The following is a 20,424-nucleotide window of genomic DNA, read 5'->3' on the forward strand; positions in this document are numbered from 1 at the left end:
TATTTCTTTTCCGCCGGTGGCAACGTTTGCTTTGTTTTGTTTACGTTACTATTTCTCTTACACGGCGACAAAAAAAGCCTCATTACAACTCCCCGAATGGCAACGCTAGAAAATCGACCAATGATTGCCACTAAAAATGTCACATGCCAAATCTAGTTGAGGTGGCTCAACATATAGCGCTTTTAAAAACGGAAACTGAAATAACCAGAGAGCATCAGCTGCGGCAATCTCATACTAGTAAGCTAGGCAGAAGTGAGTAGTCTTTGTTGATGGATCTTTATTTTAGTATTTTGTCGAAAGCGCTTTTTTAACGAATTTATATATTACGAATTTATTTGATGATTTTTGATTTATATCACGAATTATACTATAGCACATTTCTAATAGGTTTAACGAATTACATGTCATTTATTTGAATTCAGATTTATTGTAATGACTTAGTATTTACTAAATAGATGTAATTTTTTTTAAAAAAAAAGATTTGAATGATTGTTTTGAATTCTTAGAATTTTGTGCATTTGCAATGTACCTATATTAGTAGCGAGCGAAGCGATCTTGGTTTGCTTCGCAAATCATATAAGATTGAGAAGCAATTTTCGGGGGTTGGTGAGCGTTAGCGAGCAGGGGGCGCAACCCACTAGTATTATATAATCAATTTTTAGAACACATGTCATAGTACTACAATTACCCCTGCTACAAATTATCCAGCTGAATTGATGCTTACTTTAAAGCTTTTATTTTTTGTTATTTGTTGTACTTTTCTATTACTTTTCCAATGCATAACATTAAATTTATTAAAACGGAAGAAAAATTAAAAGTTTAATTTAAAACTTACTTCGCACATTTATATTTATCTATGCATTTTTTACGTATTATTTAAGCCTAGTTTAAAGAAAAAATTCAATAACAATTTTTCCTATTACTTCGGTCTTTCGAAAATTATTTCAATTTTATTTTTGATTCTTGTTGGCATTAAATTAAACTTGCTAGAAAACACATTTAAATAGCAAAATGAACACGTAATTTCATACATCTTACATAATCTTAAGGTGCTCATATCAAGTAGAATTATTAATGCTGATCTTTCTTGTGCTAATCTACATCGAGAATCATACATAAGTAATTAATAAAAATGCCTCCACTGAGTTAAGTAAAGTTATAGACTAGGCAATTTTTTATATTATAAAATACTTATGAAATCCTGCAGAAAACATTTTTCTATAGGATGTAGCACATGAACTGATCACCATAGTTAGCTTCACCGTATTTTCAAATGTATGTGCACCACATTTGATGTGGATCGGCTCAGAATTGCGGATTGTATATGGTATATATGCATGTATACACATACATGCATGCATACACATGTATGCGTATACTGTTATGCATGTACATGCAAACTTTCTGCTTTATTTATAGATTCCATTATTGGCAAGCAATATTTGCATTGAATGATTCAATTAAGAATTTGGAAATGTGTTTATTATATTTTAAATTGATTTTATTTCACCATCCTGGATGTTTGATTTGTTTAAATTTTTTTTCTCGTACACAGAAACGAATAAAAAAGCTCAGATCAATGAAGTGTCACACCATGAGGAAAAGGCTGAGCATTTACGCGGTATTGAAGAATGCCTACATTCGAAGCATGTCAGATGTGGTACTGGTGAAATCGAAAAAGGAGAGACTGGTGAAGATGTCAGTATTCCTTCTGTCAGTGGGCGGGTTCCTGTATCACAGTCTCTATTTGACGAAGCTTTACCTGTCATACGAGGCAACCATGAACGAATTTATAAGCAGGCCCAGCATCATCCAAAGACCCGCCATCACTATCTGCAACAGCAATACGTAAGAACTATCACATGACTTATTCACAAATTCTATTACCACGGTTGTTAATCAGACTTATTATCTCTACGAAAAAGATTTCTCTAGGGAACTTTTGTTTAGGGTCAATTTAATCTGACTTTTCAAAATCCTTTTTGAAGTAAAGTAAAAAATTATGCACAATAAAGAGTTAAATTAATATTTAAATTTTAAGAAATGATATCTCTAAGAACGAAGTTGGAATTACTAAAACTCCCTTCTTTAAGATACACTTTAAAAAAACTCGATCAAATTATTTCCTTATCTTTCATATTCTAAATTTAATTGCTTTTTAACACCTAACTACTTATTTGAGGGCTTGGATTTTTCAAAAAAAATTTTTAAAAAATGAGTTCATTTTTAAAAAAAAATAACATTATGATAATGTATCATTTCAATTCTTCAGGCGGAATCGGAAGAATGTATGCTTGGAACACCCCTCAAAGTGCACATTCCTCAAATCCGAGGAAGAACTCTGTGAAAAATATCCTCTCTACTGCACGCCAGATCCTAACGAGCGCTTCCTTGGGGTAAGTGTAATGCTATTTCACCTCTTTTTGTGATTAAGGCACGCGTTCTAACTGAAGAGAATTTTATGCGACAAAACACGAGACGAAAAGACTCAAGTTTAATAGTTTCCCCAAGTAGCACATATCTCAAAAACGATATTGTAAAAACGCGTCTTCGAACATTGTACGATATCGTAGCGAAATATTGTACAATCTAAAAATTGACCCCTATTGTAACGTATGTTCAATATAGCACAAAGATATTGTAAAAAAACGTTGTGGAATGTCGATCGATTTCTCTCAGCATTTACAAACGTTGTAGAATGTCGACCGACATTCCAAAAATGTATGAGATGGAATGCTGCAATCACGAAAATTACATTATTTGTAAAAATAAAAAGTATTTGAAAATATTCGCGCCTGCTTGTGATCCAGAAAATACTGATAACAAAACTATTCCAGCTTCTCTGAAATTAAAGTATAATATTTGTAATTACCAAACTATAAAGAATTTTAGAGTTTGCAGTCCAAATATAGCACAATGAAGACGGAAAGGATGAAAATAAAATAATTTTTCTTCTTAGATATAGTCATTTGCATAGGTGTCCAAATACCTATGCAAATGATATAAGAATATCAATAAAGAATATAGAATTATGGTTTAGGTTATTGTAATTTCGTTCTCCCACTACATTTACACGTTATCATCTCCAATTCCAACTACAATCCAATCTGTTTCCAATCTGTGGTATGGTCTGTTTATACCCTTACGGTTGTGTTTGTGAGTGGTACATCGTTTGTTTCAGGATTTAGAGATACCGATCGATGTCGTGAGAAAAACGCTATCACAATATTGATATCAAATATAGTCCGATATTATTTCGATATCTTGAAATTTATATTTGAATTTTATTTTTTTTGAATTATAACAATTCTATATCTTTTTTTGTCTCTTAAATATTTAATTTTGATTTAAGAACCTAATGAAGTTTAAAATAGGAAGTTTTACAAAGAGACTTTTAACGTGACATTGATGGAAATCGTACAATATCGTACATACAGTGTCGATTTTCTCCGTTATTGACAATGTCGGTCGATGTACTTTAAGGCTGTTACAATATCCCTATGCTACTTGGGTACGCCTCCCACATTGCTATCAAGACAAATGAGTTATTGTTTCCTATATAATTCATTATACTTAACATTGAATCCATAAATCCAAAAACGAATTTAACCGAGTAAAGTTCTGATGCAAATTTTCAAGCTGAATTGAGAGAGACTATACACGCAATGATAGGAGTAATAGTTTGCATGGTTATATAGGTTTTAGGTATAAAAAGCACACTTGCATTTTTATATTTTTACGCCTCTTACTCACTTATGTCTACTTAGACGAATAAAGCATTGTTTCGTGTGTGTTTTTTTCTTCATTGAACAGAATAAAATCAAATATGAGTCAATAGAAAAAATAGTTCAGAAGCTATAGGGGATATATAAAAAGTAGTATTTGTGCTTAGGCATATGTACACGTTTAACATTTTTTTTTTTGCTATCTGAATAAATAAGATATTGTTTACAATAAATTTTGAAAGTTAAAAAAGGCTTTTTTTTTCATTTATATAAATAACTTCTACTGTGTTTATTGCTAAGCTTTCAGTAAACAGGTAAAAAGTTGCCGTTCAGGTGACCGACGCGATGAAGCTTTAAGAAAGCTGCTGCACACAGAGCTATTATTTTCCGGTTTTCTTAGATTCTTACTATTTTTAGGTTCTTATTATTATGGAAAATGTTCATAGTTGTTAGCCTAAAAACAGTTTGAATTTGAGCTGTCAAGAGCAATGGAACCTAGAATCAAAGAATTTTAATCAAAAGAGCAGCAATGAGGATTCACACTGATAGAATGATATTCAACAATCAATGACTTTTCTCATTTTTGGTTGCCTTTCTAAATAAAAATTTCGCTAAAAATATACTGTGAATTCAGTTGAAAACTTACCAACTTCAAACATTTTCAAAATAACTGAAGCACGTCAATTTTGTTCCTGAGAAAGATTTTTAAAAACCCACCTCCTAAGTTGAACTCTCCTCAATAAATAAATAAATAAAATAAAAAAAAGTAAAGAAAATGAGGTTGTGATATCTGCGAAAAAGATTCTTTTTGTTTCATGAGAATTGGCTGAATATTCTTTTTCGTCCTGAAGTGATGTTTTCAAATGTTGGGGGGAGGAGAAGAAATCTGGGTGCGCCACGTCAGTACTGCGATATAAATTGTTGACAATTGGCAAGATGGTGATGATACTTGATGTCGAGTCAGAACTTTTTAGAACGTTTATTGTCTGTATCAATGAATGAATTCAGTCAAGCTAGGTGTGTTCTTCCAGCATGAACTTCAGACTTCAAGAATTGTCCCCGGTGGCAAGCGATCATCACCAAAGGCTGCCCTTATCACAACTTTTGTATCATGCCAACTTCCCACACCAATACTTTATTCTCGGCAGTTTCACAAAAAAGCCTTCTCTGCTTAATTAGCGGATGGTACAAATCCCATCAGTTGGTCTGAGCAGACAACAATATCTTTTGCACTGCTTCCAACTTTCATATACACTCTTTATAAAATATTTTCAAAAATTGATTCTATTTACTAAAAGTGAAAAACAAATATTTATCAGTTATTTAGTATAATAGTTAAAAAAGTAAATAAAATAAAAAATGGGGTATATACCAAATTGGGTATATACCAAATGGGGCATATACCAAATTAATTGCCAATGCGGCCTTACATATATTGGCCAAACTAAGCGTGCCTTAAGGTGCCGTGTTAAGGAACATGAAGCCTATGTCAAAAAACAAGAATTTAAACGCTCATCTATTGCCCAACATTGTTGGGACTATAATCATATTTTTGATTTTTCTTCTTCTAAAGTCATTCAAAATTGTTCTTCAATTTTTGATTCAGATTTTTATGAGTCCTATAATATTTTAAAAAATTCCAAACTGTTGGTCAATGACCTATCCAGCGTTCCTTATCTTTCTCCTGTTTGGAAATCTATGATTAAACCTAACTAACCCCCCTTTTGTGTTCCTTACTTCCCATTCGTCGTCATCCATTCACCCTTCCCTCCTATTGGCCGTTGCTCTAACCGCCTTGTGATGTCACCTTTCTCTATATATTTACCCTGTTTTCTCTCATTTACTTCTGTTGCACTGATGTAGTTATGTAGTTTGTAGTATAGTTTATTAGTTTGTAGTATAATAGTTAATTAACAAAAAAAACTTAAGATATTAGTTTGGTAAAAGGTACATTTTTTCTTATAATTCATACTCTTAATGCATCGACAATACCTTCCTGAAACGGTGTTTTGATGATACTTTTAGGGGTTCAATTGACGATTCTTTTGCATTTCAGGTTTTGAATGGAAGTTATGAGTGTCGCAATGACTGCCCTTCATGGGAAAAAATCCGGAATGAGAGCGAGAATGTTCTGACGACCTGCTTAGATGAAAGTCTCGGGAAGGAAACGAAATGTACAAAGTAAGTCAAAGATCTTTGACAAAGGAAATTAGATAGTATAATCTAATTTATATTTAACTCATTGACTGCTGCGTCGCTGATATTTAACTCATTGACTGCTGCGTGACAGGAAAGTTTGTTATAAGGCCCGTATTGGGGTGACGCTTATTTGACTACTTACGAAGCATGTTTGAAAAGATATATCACAGGAAGTAACAAAACTATTGAATTGTTACAAAAGTAATACAAAAAAATTTATTAAGGAAATTGTTATGAACCTCATAAAAGCTTTCTTGTTCACAGCTATTTGACTCACTATAAAATAAGTTTTTCTTTTCGAAATTTCAATGAATTATGGCTCTTTATTCGGCAGAGTTTCAAACTGATCGTGTAAGGTGGCGAGATGAGAAACAGACATTGTAGCGTGCGACCAGTTCCAAATTTATCTTAATGGGAAAACATGTACCGTATGTTTTCATTGCAGGTTCATACAAAAGGAAAACAAGTACCATGCTTTCACACACATTTAAAACGAAAGACACAGATACATAGACTATCAAAATAACAGACAAAACTCCGAAAGCTATTTACTCTCTAAAATCTTGAAGTCATCCGCCCGCTCTCACTCTCAGAGAGAAAAGAAGTCATCTGCCCACTCTCAGAGAGAAAACTGAAACTACTCTTCACGCACTCCCCCCTTTCTTTTCATCAACAAAAATAGAAACAAACAACCATAGCCGAACGGATAGAGCACCCGACTACAACCCTAAAGATCACAGGTTCTACCACAGTTGACGACACTTTTTCCAAACAGCTTCTGAATCATCCATCCTTCCAAAATAAAATCAGATCATCAGAATCATCGCAGTGAATAAATCATCAATCATAGCAAAAATCACCAACGTTCTCAATGCATCCTGTACTTCATCAATCATGGTCATCATGCAGTGCATCCAAATCATCAGTGAATAAAAATCAAAAATATTAACTATGAACTCAATAGAACTTTTAAAACCTAAAATAATAAAATATACTGTATAAATTAATAGAAATATCTTCCAACAAAATCTATCACTATGTAAATGAAAATCACAATCATAATTTCATACAATGTAAATAATTTCAATTTTAATATTTATGTTATTTCTTTCTTTTTTTTTCTTTTTTATTATTATACCAGAATGTTGTAAATTCAAAATGTTTTTTACACATTGTATAAATTCATGATGTGTGGGTTAGGGGGCGCTGCGCGGCCCAGGCACCCAATTTTAGCTTAATAAACGCAAACACTCCCCCCTTTTGAGATACTGGACAACCACTCAAAACACATCCGAAGTCTATTTGGCACTTTTATAGATCGTCCATAATGAGTCCTTTTTAGTTGAGGTGATGTTGCTAGCTGTAGTGTAGGTGGTGGCTCTGTAATGAACAGGGGAGCTTTCACAGGACCCTTAGTTGGTGAACCCAAAATTCTAATGTATATATTGTGCGTATGGAACGAATTAATGCATTGGTCTGGGTCTTTAATTTTACCTCTCTCATTTTTCCATGAATTAAATCAACTACTCTGGTGAAGGGCCAGTTTTGTCGTTTTTTAATCAGCTTCTCCGATCAAGACAATTTCGGCCATCCTAACCTTACGATTACAAGGATCTTCGTGCTGTTTTTGAATAAATAGACCTAAATATTCATTTCTAAATCGTGCTGATCTCTTTTAACTTTACACGAAATCTTACTTTTTTATGAAAATTTTGAGATTCAAGTATATTTATATCGGATACTTCAAAATTATTTCTATCCGATAGAAGCAACATAAGAGGTAATGGGCTCAAGTCCTCCATATCTTCCTTTAAATAAGTTAGTACAAATGATAGTCTCACATTCATGTAAAATTGTTATCACTTCTTCATACGTAAGTATGATTTCCCAGTGTTTTCTCAAGAAGATCCTTCACAACTAGCCTCTCCCACCAGGCAGCGGTAGGAGGGATACATTTCCAAGAAATTCTATCCATCTCCGTATTTTTAACTACTTTTTTCCAATCAATTTCACGTAACAAATTAAATGCCCCTCTAAAGTTAGTCTCATTATCTTAATAAAGTATTTTGGGTCTTTCCCTTCGTGCTATAAAACGTCTTAAAGATAACAAAAATAATCTGTTGTTAAGAAATTAACCATATCAAGATAAATTAGCTTTAAAAAGAGCTCAAGTAAAAAGCACAATCCAAACTTTATCACCTCGCTTTATGTAAAGCCAGATCAATTCTCACAATTTCAAAAATTTCTGAACATTGAAGTAAGGCTATCACGAAGTAAGGCTGCTGGCTCAGCGCTGAAATGTTTAGCCTTAAAACGTTAACATTTAACACAATGGCTTAAAGTACTTCTCACTGTTTTTCGCTCTCTTAAAATCCAAAACTTTTCTCGAAATATGATGAGCAGTATTTGACTTCCTGCGTAATGGTTTTTCGCGTGAAAATGTTCAACAAGTCTTTGAGTGAATAAACACTTATCAGGAAGAAGAATAGGAGATAAGAAAAGTGGTTTATCAATTCGTTCCATAATTCTAGTCTTGACACGGATAACACCTTTCTCATCTTCAAAGACACATAAATTCAGAATTGATTCAACATCTTCGAATTAAAAGAATCTCAGCATTCTCTATCACAATAATGGACAATTCGCCTTTTTGTCTTTCATTAACCAGCTTTCTGCAGTTGATGATGCCACTAATTGGATAATTTTATGAAAATTCAAACATTTAATAACATACCAAGGTATTGCTTGTTCTGACAAAGTGACCTTTACATAAAGTAACCTTTCTTTTCTCATTTAATATGTCAGGCAATTCAGTACAAATTAATTCAGTGAGAGACCAATTATTTGAATTTTCTCGGGACCATATTGAGCCCTCCCACCATCGGGATTTCAATAACTGTGTTGGAGTGCACCCGCTTTAAATTAAATCAAGTGGATTCATTTATCCTAATTAATACATGACGCCATTCATTATTCGGGAAAAGACTATTTATCTCTCTCACTCTATTTTACACAAATCTGTTCAGTCCTTGCGCTTTTTGATCCAGTATAATGCCACCATAGGATCACTCCAAAAGGTGGTCTTAATATCTGGAATGCTCATAGCTATTCTCACTGAATGCACTAATCGTACTCCAATGCAGCAGGGTATTAATTATAATAACGGTTTTTAATGGTGCATCAATTGAACCTTTACTTCATTAGGGATTTCCGATCTAAAAAACATACATGTCGAATATGTTTCTTTACATGCATCAACAAAAACGTGCATCTCAATTGAGTCGTTTATTTCAACATAACCCTTTAATATATGCATTTCATCAAACCATTTCTTGAACTATTTGCAATATCCACGGAAGGAATATTCCAATTTAAGTTCAAATTCCACGTTTCCTGCTGTGGGGGCGGTGCTTTCGCCATGTTAACCGTCATCTATGAAAAGGTACCCCAACATAGAGTCCAGTTAACATGTCTTATATACTAGTGAATTGTAGTTGTAATTTTGTAGTGGTAGATACGCTACACCTGCAATAAAATTTTGGGAGATGAAGTTTCAGAGCTTATTACGCCAAGAGGATCGAAAAATTTCTGAACAGTTGCTAAGATATATCGTTTCGTATATGCTTTCTTATTTTCGGTATCTAAATTAATATTACATCTTAGTGTATCTTTGTACAGATTCCACAAAATACCTAACGCCTGTGCTTTTAGAAACGCAATCAACATTACTCTCCCAATTCCTTAAATTTGAAACATATTTTCGCAAAAATATTTTTAGTATGTTTTACAAAATTCTTTCATTCCTCTTCAGAATGAACACCAGACATACAATTATCAACGTAAAAAGACTGCTTTAATTTCTGCGAAAAACACTCATATTCCGGTCCTACATTATCAAGAGAATGGGAAACCGATTCCGCTAATAAAATCGAACTCGAGGTTACCCTAAAAACTACTCTGCAGTGTCTCTGTAAATTATTTCTTCTTTTTCAGACGGGAAGAAATATCTCAAAAAATCCCTGTGTCCCATCAAAAAAAAAATGCTTTCTCTATGTCGGCTGACAGACCGAACCTTCTAAATCTATCAATTATATTAGGTATAATTTCTAACAAATTCTGTCCTTTATATAAGAAATCACTCAACGAACATTTTCCCTCTTCTCGGGCTGAAGCGTCGAACACTGGTCTAATTTTTGTAGTCAAAGAAATATTTTTTAATTACTGGCCTTTAATTTTTACTACTTTCAATTATACCTAAATTTAATTAATTTTTATGATACAATTTCCCCAACGAATTTAATAATGAAGAATAGGAATTAGTTCTTAAAAAGAAGTGGTAAATAGCAGATCTACTAAAAATTTTTTATTTGAGACGGTTACAGTAATTCCCAGTTGGAACCCTAGAGTTTCCGTGGAAGAATGAAAGGGGTTCCGTGAGTTAGTACTTTTTATAACCAGTGAGGAGATTTGAAACCTCAATTTAAATCCAATCTATAATTCATAAATTATGAAATCTTACGGTTGTTCTTATGAATTTATTTCAAGTAAAATGCCAATGAAATAAAATAAAAAATTTAAAGGAAAATATGATATTTCTAATTATAATATAATGAACAAATTATGAAAAAAAAACATTTATACAACATCCTATTAGTATTTTCCTTCGAGCTTTTCAAATCAAAATAACTAAGTTCTTTAATAAAGAAATATGTTTCCATAATAATCATTTTCAACAGCAATTCTTTTAAGTTTTCATTTCAATAAAACCATAATTTGGCTTATTTTAATTCTTTTCAGTTTATGTATTGGGTTCAGTAAAAAATCGTTGTGTTTTTTTTTTCTAAATTCCTCATATATTTATATGTGTGTTAAAGGTTGATTAATGATATATGCTCCATTTTGTTCGATGACCTTTTTCTGTAGTTCTGGGAGTTCGGTGAGTAGACTTTCAGCAATGGACGACTTGGAAAGGAAATCAGATTTCAACTTAGCGGCCCCTGCCTAACTTCGTCACTCATCAACTCTCTAAGCCATTCTCCTCCACCTTTTATCCACCTGTCAGCAAAGCAAATGAATCTTAGACTGACTTTTTCCTCCCTCGAGCAGTAGCACAACACCAGTGAACGTCGCAAAAAATAGTCCAACGATAAAAAACAGCCACGAATTAAATAATGCTCTATAAAAGTGATAAAACAATGCTAATTAAATATAAATAAACTCAAATACACATAATTCAACCGAAAATTTCATTAAAGAATACAGTTAAAGATAAATATCACTATTGTGATTCAATTTAAAAGTTATAATAGTGGCGCCACCTAGAGGCAAATCATGTTATACACCATTAAAGCTCACAAGAATTCGATAATAAGCAGAGCTATCCAGTGCTGCCATCTACTGAGGAAGTAAGTGAACTATTTCCACTGGAAAAGTAAACCCAGCTTTAAGAGCATTTATCAAAAGAAAATGTAATAAATTTTTATTTATTTCACAATATACTGCCCATATTTAAAAACATCGATCCTAATGCGCATTTCCTTTAAGGTACCGACGTAATCCCAACAAGTTTAGGAACATTTCAAATAAATTAATAACTATAAGTCATAGAATTTGAGTGAGACCTCATTTGAAAAGTAATAGGCGGTTATTAATGAGTCTTAACTATGTAATATCTAAATGGGGCATAGAATTGACAAACTGTGATTTTTAAACTCATTATTGGGAGCAGATTTAAATTCCGTTATATCTATTCCCAACATCAACTCGTATGTTGTGCAATAATTTGTGAGTTCTTGTTTGTTAAACGATTGCTATTTTATGATTCAGGGATGATTTTTTGGAAGTCGCATTCACGACCCATGAAGGGCAACCGACCATTTGTTACACATATGGTTCTCAAATTAGTAAGCTTTACTCTAAGGACGGTGATCCAAAGATTTCTTTGAGGAAGAACATTTCCTACATGTCTACATCTCACGGTAAGTATTGAGGTCATATTTCGTCGGCTGAACAAAAATATAGTGTGAAATAATATGCACTTACAGTCCACATTATTAGACACACTATATGATTCTATATGAAATCTTAATTACCAGGTGATACTATACAGCTTTATATTGTTTTTACGTGACTAAAACCGGTTTGCACTTGTTTACGTAAGTGTATCAATTGGTTAAATTAGACAATGTATGACATAAATTCGACGATTAGATAAATTGGCGATATATTATATAAATATAGTATATTTATTATATCAGTATATTATAATAATTAGACAAATTATTACACGCTCTGTAGTTTTTTTTAATAATTACATGTTTTGCACGAGTTTATATGCAATACTTTTATATTTAAACATGCATGTAATGTGTTTTTATGCAAGATACTTCCTATTTGTATTTATTTTTAACGTATTGCATTACAATACGTACAACCAATTGATACACGAACGTAAACAATTGCAAACCGCTTTCAGCCTTGTAAAAACAATAAAGCTGTATAGTATCACATGATAATTAAAATTTTATATAGAATCTTATAGTGCGTTTAATAATTAGACTAGGAACTGTATAAAGTAAGGTAAAACAACGTTTAAGAGCACAAAAAATATACGAAATGCAGACAGCTGTTTCGGATGTTCAAAGGGCAACCTTCATCAGTGCAACAGTTGCACTGATGAAGGTTGCCCTTTGAACATCCGAAACAGCTGTCTGCATTTCGTATATTTTTTGTGCTCTTAAACGTTGTTTTACCTTACTTTGTATTTCAGCACAAAGGTCGCCCTTATGTGTATTTAGGAACTGTATATGATTACTTTATGCAAGAGTTGTCACAGTAGGGAGCAAGGAAGGCAATGGCTCCCCGTTTGCCATATGTTTTGATATATTATTCTTGAAAATGTTGTGACGTACTTTATTTCACATCGCTTAAGTTGTTTACTTAAAAAATAGGAACGTTTCAATGAAATTCAACATACCAACGGTGCAAAAGATTTTTTGGTCAAAGGTTTTGCATTCAAGGTTTTGCAATTCTCAGATATTGCATCCAGGAAAATATTTATTCAAGCACAAAAATAATCGTGTATGTCGCCCTTTTTTATTTCGTTTTTTTGCATTTTGTGAATATAATTTAGCATGTGCTTATCAGAAATTTTCTATATTTAATGTTCCTTCAAACATGGAAGAGTCATATAAAATTTTTATAAACTTTCGGCCCTCCATTTGACTGGTATTTTTAATTGCTGCCCCCGGCCTCATGTAAGTTGGAAATCCCTGCTATATAATATTAGACTTGGTATTTTCTGATATTATCTAGCATTACTTTTAATTTTTTGGATTAAGCAAGAGGAAAACTTGGATGGTAGTAGAATAATTCTCAATTTTCTGTAATGTTGTGAGGCAGTAAAACATAGAATAATAATTTTATAATGTTATTCCATGCATTATTTACTTTGTTAACAATACAGAAATACTAAATTAAATTATATTAGCGAATTCTGCTACAATCCATTTTCCTCCCGCCTACTTTATAGAAGTTGTAACTTAAGCCATTTGTAGTTACACAATCATGTTAGATAATATCATTTTGCTACCTGGGATACCTTAAGATAATCTTATTTTTTATATTAGATTATTGTACACTTTTATTTAAGCAAACAACTGCAATACCTGTTAAATATATTTCATAGACATTCAAACCCCGTCAAATAAATAATTTTTCATGTAAATTTTAACTTGATTGGATTTGTACAAATAATTTGTTAAAAGTACTTGTTATATGAGAAAACGAAGTTCGACGCAAATGCAAAAATACACTTTTAAATGAATTGGTTATCTGAGTACCAGCTAAGTTAATGGCTCTGTATGAGATTTTTGTCGATTTCGGAGCGAGAGATGTTGTGGGAGTGAAATGAAGAACTGGTATTGGTTGCAACATCAAAGCTCAGGGGACTTTCCTTGGCTGTAGAAGGAAGATAAATTCTTTAAAAGTTCTTTTACTATGGAGACGTTGAGGAAGCTTTGAGACGACGCAAAAATTTTCTACTGGGGCTGTCCTCGCTCCCAAAAAAATTAGCTGTGTGAATTTTATGGCAAAAATACAAACCATCACCCTTCCCACATAGAGTGATGTCTTTTTCGACAAATAGCGTGATTCGGCCACTTTGTAACTGAATCGCACGTCTGGATGTGGGGCTTTTTCTCCCTTGTGTAGTGTGGCTAAATCAAAAAGGGGAAAAAGGTGGGTGACTAACATTAAGTCAACTTAAGATTAAATAAAATTTAGAAACTAATTATGTAAAGGCCGAAAAAGATGATAGTGGGGTGCATTGGAAGTGGGTGCAAAATTTCAGGTCAGTGCAACGGAGGAACATGCTGAAAAAAAGGAAGGAAGAGAAAACAACTTATACAGTAAAATTACTCACCAGACTCATAGTTAGGGATGCGGAAAAACATGTTTATTGACTACTTAACATTGTAAAAAACAAAGATGCTTGGCAAACATGCCAACACAGAAAAAAATCGGCCTAAGCCGAAAAACCAAACGAACACAAATTGAGAGAAAAACAACTACTGACTATTTCTTCGTTATGAAGATAGGGGAGAAAACTCTCGCCAAAAAAATTAAACTTTTGCGAATAACCATTTGGTTGGCTGGAGAAGGATCAGAGGGGCAAATCACAGAGCTGCAAATATTGGCCAACTGGCGAAATTAATTGTTAAGCTCCATGCCAAACATGAAGCGGGGTTGTCTAAAGTGGTGATACACCTGGTAAAGAATTTTGTGGAATGTTCTGGAACATTCTTGGCGCCATCATAAGATCAAAAGGGGCGCTTTGCATTTGATGCAAGCCAAAACGTGGGAAAACGGACTTTGGGGTCACTCCTTCTCGATCCAACAAAGGGGTTTGCTGACTAGACATACATCTGGCTGTCAGCGAAGTAACAAAAGGAGGAATCTTCTTTTAAAGGAAGAACATAAATGCAGAGAAAGATTACTTTCCCAAGGTTACAAAATAAATTGAGGCTTAAAACTTAAATATTACAGGAAATTATTGCAAGGAATTATTGAATACTGACAAATAAATAACATTAATTTCAAGTGTAAAAAGAAGAAATTAAAAACCATACAATTAAAAGTTTATCACAAATTTAACAGTTACAATTATTTAAGCTGTTTATTAAATTATTAACAAATGATTATTAAATTAGATGAATGATGATGATTAAATAAATTAGATGATTAGATAATGAAATTAGATAATTAGATTAGAATTAACAAATGATTTTAATTAATATGTAGTATACCATACTACACCTTGCAACCAAGGAAGACTAAAAAGGCTTTATATGCAATCGATTTTAATCTGATATTTTTACAAGCATAAATTAATTACGTTTATATTGAGTATTTACCACTACTAGGCTCATGTCCAAGAGTTCGTGGGTTCGATCCCAGCCGGCCGAATACTCCCCGTGTAATGGTGACTGATGCGCGTTAAATCTGTCGAGTCGCAAAGTCCTCATTGTTCCCATAACAAATCAACACCTCTGTTGGTACTGATCCGGGGTCTTCTGGATCGGTTCAAAAATTACAAGGCTACGGCGTTGAATATTAGTTGTCGTAAACCCAAAAATTGGGTCCTCTGTTCAACGACGGATATAAAAGAAAATGTGATTGTTTTAAGAATAAATTCCCTAATTGTAAATGTTGCAGCTCTTTAACCATGTTAACTTCGTATATAATCCAGATTGAAGTAATAATTAATAAAATCATTCGTTAAGTAATTTCTTTGTCTCAATCTTTATGGTATTGTATTTTTTTACTTAACCATTAAAGTTGAATAATGTTCAATTCATTTTTTTAGAGAACTTAAAACTACCACTGGAATTACTATATTTAATTTATTCAAGAGACTGAACACATTCTTTACTTTAGCCATTTTGTTACAGGAGAGTTATTTAACAGTTAATTTAAATAAATTCTTTGTCATAATTTAATGTTTCGTGTTTATCATTAGATCAAATATAATAAAAGCGATTAAAATGCATTAGATACATTTTTTTCAGAAAAAAGTAGAGTTGATTTGAAATACAATTTTTTTTAATTCTTTATTTAAGAACTATAATTTTAGAAATTACTTTCTTTCCGAAAATAGGTGAAATAACAAATATGGTATTTTAACATTTGACAAAACACATTTGTCCTATAACAATATAATGATGTGCTTAAGAAGTATTCATTTGGTACACTGTTTCTTTCAGCAATCAGAGTGTCCTTTATGATCCCAACGGATAAATATCTTGATTCCACTGAAACACCTGCCATCTACATGGCTGTCCACGATCCTCGGAGATTGGTTAACCCTTTCAGGGAAGGATTGAAATTAGAAGCAAGATCCGTGAACGTCGTCAACATCATTGGAATGGTAACTTCATATTATAGATTCATTTTTTCTTAGTCAGTCAGTACGCGCACAGAAACTGACAATAATATTTCACTACAGTTAGTTAGTTTTGTTCGATTTAATTATTTTATTACTTTTCATCATTTTTGTTCTAAGTATTAGTGTCATTACATCAAATTGAACAAATTTTGCTACCACTCTCCTTTGTAAGAGGATGTTTGACAATTCCGGCGCAATAATGCCAGTTTGGCAACACTTTTTCAAAAGAGATTACAAATCACTTAATATTTTAAACTAACTGCTTCTAAACGTCCACCGTTTTTTAGCAATCACTTTCTTAAACCATTATCTTTACTTAGTATCGCAGTGTGTTGAAATTTGTTGCACCAGATAGGGTTAATGGAATATCAACCGTCGTTTTAGTAATTATACAGATCAAACTCGGTATAGCAAGAGGGTTTCAATTTTATCAGAAAACAAGATTCAAAGATTTTAGCTATTAATGGCTTCATTTGTCTGAATATGTGGATCTTAGTACGTTACCATACAGTCATTTACATGAGGCTGCAATCCTAATTAAAATGACTTTTTCAAGCATCATTTCTTTTCTGCACAATATAAGAATTTACCTACTGCAGACGTTAGTTAATTGAATTTTAAAATTTTTTTCGCGCTGTTTAGCACTTGGCAAGCGGGCACAGAGTGAGGGACAATACTAGCACGAACATCCTTTGTAAACTTTTACACCTCTCCAAATATTGTCAAATTCATGTACAATGGATACCCTCACACGTAGATATATCAGGCAATGAAATGGTAGATAGTCTTGCCAAGGCAGGTGCAACTGAGGCCACTGCGCCTCCAGTGTCTCTTACCTTCTCAGAGCTCTTCTCCATTGCTAAAGCCAAAAATAAATCAGCATGGCTCACTCCACCCAGTCACAATTGGTACCAGGGTACCAGACCGGGTAGCTGTTTGACAGCTGACAAAGACCGCCAGTCTCAAACCGCCATCACACATCTCCGCTGTGGACACCTGAAATCACTGAGGTACTCTGGAGTAGAAAAGTGCTTTGCCCTCTGTACCAAGTGCTCTTCGGCCCAGGCATTCCCTGAACATCTACTGGACTGCCTCGGTCTTTTAAAACAAGACCTTATTGAAGGAACCTTACTTGTTTAAGACTTTTTGAAGTTGAACAATCTCATCGACCTTGTCTAGCTAGGCTAGAAATGGGGATTTGAAAGAAGAAGAAGAAGAAATAACATGATTAAATTATTCCTTCTTTATGACCTCAACATTTCTGTAGTAACGAATGTTTTTTTTTATTGAACAAAAGCTATTAAAACTCGGTTTCCTTGTAGTTATTGAAAGATGTTTTCCAGTGTAACGTTCGATTTTAAAATGTCTTCTGTATTTTCAGTTAGAACAGAAACTTTTACCTTCACCCTATGTCACAAATTGCACTGACTACATCGGAATGTGGAACAAAAATAAAGGAAAGGGACCTCTTGATACAGCTGTGAGTCTTTTATTTTTCTATTTTTTTTCTTTACGAGGACAGCACTCGACAAACATTGAAACGTCTAAGATAATCAAATAAGTATATTAATGCATTTTCTAATGTCAACTTCGAGGTGAAAGGATTAAAACATGACAAAAGTTGTATAGTTAGGCGCAATCCAAATAGTGGAAGCGGTAGTGAAAGTTTTACTTATTTTTTCCTTTCAAGTTAAATTATCTTACAAGTTAAATTAAAAATTCTTACAAGTTAATTATTTCTTACAAGTTAAATTGAAAATCTTATTATTAATCAAAAAATCTTCTGTTAAATTTCGTGACCTCGTGTGTGACCTCGCTTAAAAATCTCACAAAATATTGTTATATGTCTTCCGTTATTTTGAAATTGTAGTCAGCAGCGAACAAAACCACTACTGAGGGCAACATAATAAATCCATCCTTTTTTTTAAATAAATATGTTAAAAATTATGTATTTAAAATGTTTAATGAAATGTGTGGGTTCACGGAAAGAAATATATATTTTTAAAATACAAAAATAGCAGAAACAACAAAAACAGGACATTTTCCTCATAATGACGCCATTAATAGAAAAGCTAAATTCAGAACAGCCATTGAAATTAAAGTCCCTTTCAGTGCGCATTCAGTCAGGCAAAAAATCAGGAATGGTTCTATTGAGTGTGAAATTAAACGTGAAAACTATTAAGAAATTTTACGAGGGGGATTGCCAATAATGAAAACTATCATTTTTTTCTTGTACTATTTATTTAATTACTAGCTGAATACTCGTTCTTCGCACGGGGTGAATAAAAAAAGAAAACAATCAATGAATCAGTACTGAGCAACTCTACCGAATCACTCTCAAAACTGAAAGGCATACACCAACGTAATTGAAGAGCTTAGTGATAGAACCAAGTAAGTGACATATTTAGGGGCATGAATGAATCAGAGAAAATAACATAAAGTGGTTGCATCTATATGGGTATGTTTTATGTAACAGAATAGTTTTCGCCTAAATCTTAATGTAACAAATTCACTTTAGTTTTCAAAATGCTTGAGTGACTTTTATTTCAAATTAGGCCGTAGTAAATGAAATTAGACAAAGAATTATTTGTTCCGCTTTCTAATAAATTATTTATAAAATAGCTATAGTTCGGATACCAGTTTTTTTTCTTACCCCGATAATAGCCTCTCAGAAAATGCCACTTACCTTGTTCTCCCATTAATAAAGCTATATTAATGAAATTTTTTTATTTATTTTAATTTGTTACCTTTACGTTATTAAACTAAGCAAAACACGTTTTTGCAGTTCATACCACCAGAACAGAAATTAACAGTATATAACATGCGTGATTCTTGCAGGGCAATTCATGAGACTCAAAATGTACCTCTAATTCAATTAATTTTCTCCTCTTTCGTGTAAAACACTCATTATCGGCATTAAAACTGCTTTGTATTGTCGTAGTCTTAATAATCACTAAATATAATATTATAATGATATATTTGATACTTATTACATAACCCTTCAAGGTTCGAGTTTTTATTTTATATCCGTCTCTGAACAGCCGACCAAGTTTTCAGCTTATGACTACCAATGTTCAAAACCGTATTCTTGTCATTTCGAACCTCATCCAGAAGACAAGGGAACAATTAGATCAATTTTTGGGAGAAATTGTGTCTTTGTAGAAGACTTTTTGACGGAACTAACCAGCACTAGTCGTAAAACCATAAAATTGGGTCGGCTGTTCAACGACTGTTATAAAATAAAATAAAATTATCGTTGATTGAGCCGTGGCCGAAACATTAATACTATAAACAGACATACTATAATTCCGGTTAGAAGACCCTTTTCTGTACCAAAATGATAGAAGAAAACTAGCTGGAGTTAAAAACAAGAGTGTTCAACCAGTTAAGAGACGTTTCTGGAAAGCAAGTACCGTTTTGGAAACACTCCTATTAAAAATGTTTCTTCAAACCAAAATTTATTTATATCATAAAGAGTATATTTTGGAGAAAATATTTTTCTACGTATATAATTATCTACATAGTTCAGACGGGAATCTCTTCTTTGAAACATACCGTTCATCACAGAGTATTTTTATTGGCATGTTTTCACTCATTGACAACAGCCGTCTTAACCCCGTAACGATCGGTAAATTTTCAAGAAAACGGTCATAAAAGTGCCTATTTTTTTGGCTTTTATTTTTATATTACGTATGTGATTAGTGCTGACATCTAGTTTAAAATAAAATAACTATCTTAAATTACCTCAAAAATTTCCTGGCACTGCCATCTGGTGTGTAAAATGAGAAATAAAATATTTTCTGGGTGAAAGAAATTAATTAGTTTTATTTTTATTGGTGCGTTATTACTGAACACTCCAGCCCGTCAATATCGCGGAAGCGAGAAATAGATGGCGAAAGCTCACCCCGTCATTTTCACGGGAGCGAGAAGGAAAGGGTTAAAACATTGGTGTATCCATCATTAAAATTTTTCCATCATTTTCATCACGGTGATGGCTTCTTCGCAGGTGGTATAAAAGAGTTAGTGAAAACGTCTTTAATGGCGTCAGTGGACAGA

General features: G+C 32.9%; 1 protein-coding gene across 2 annotated transcripts in view; it reads left to right on the forward strand.

Moving 5' to 3' along the window:
- LOC107456042 (uncharacterized) overlaps positions 1-20,424 on the forward strand; it is a 55,975-nt gene that overhangs the window by 7,619 nt on the left and 27,932 nt on the right. For both annotated transcript variants that reach the window (XR_011636450.1, XM_071178908.1), the window contains exons 4-9: positions 1,556-1,848; positions 2,273-2,396; positions 5,782-5,906; positions 11,751-11,902; positions 16,187-16,350; positions 17,750-17,848. Coding sequence is in view for 1 of the 2 variants with exons in the window: in XM_071178908.1 (XP_071035009.1) it covers positions 1,556-1,848; positions 2,273-2,396; positions 5,782-5,906; positions 11,751-11,902; positions 16,187-16,350; positions 17,750-17,848 (957 nt within the window). In the remaining variant the exon portion in view is untranslated. The remainder of the gene's footprint in view (positions 1-1,555; positions 1,849-2,272; positions 2,397-5,781; positions 5,907-11,750; positions 11,903-16,186; positions 16,351-17,749; positions 17,849-20,424) is intronic.

The sequence above is a fragment of the Parasteatoda tepidariorum genome, chromosome 3 (genome assembly GCF_043381705.1).
Source record: "Parasteatoda tepidariorum isolate YZ-2023 chromosome 3, CAS_Ptep_4.0, whole genome shotgun sequence".
NCBI classification, from domain to species: Eukaryota; Metazoa; Arthropoda; class Arachnida; order Araneae; family Theridiidae; genus Parasteatoda; species Parasteatoda tepidariorum.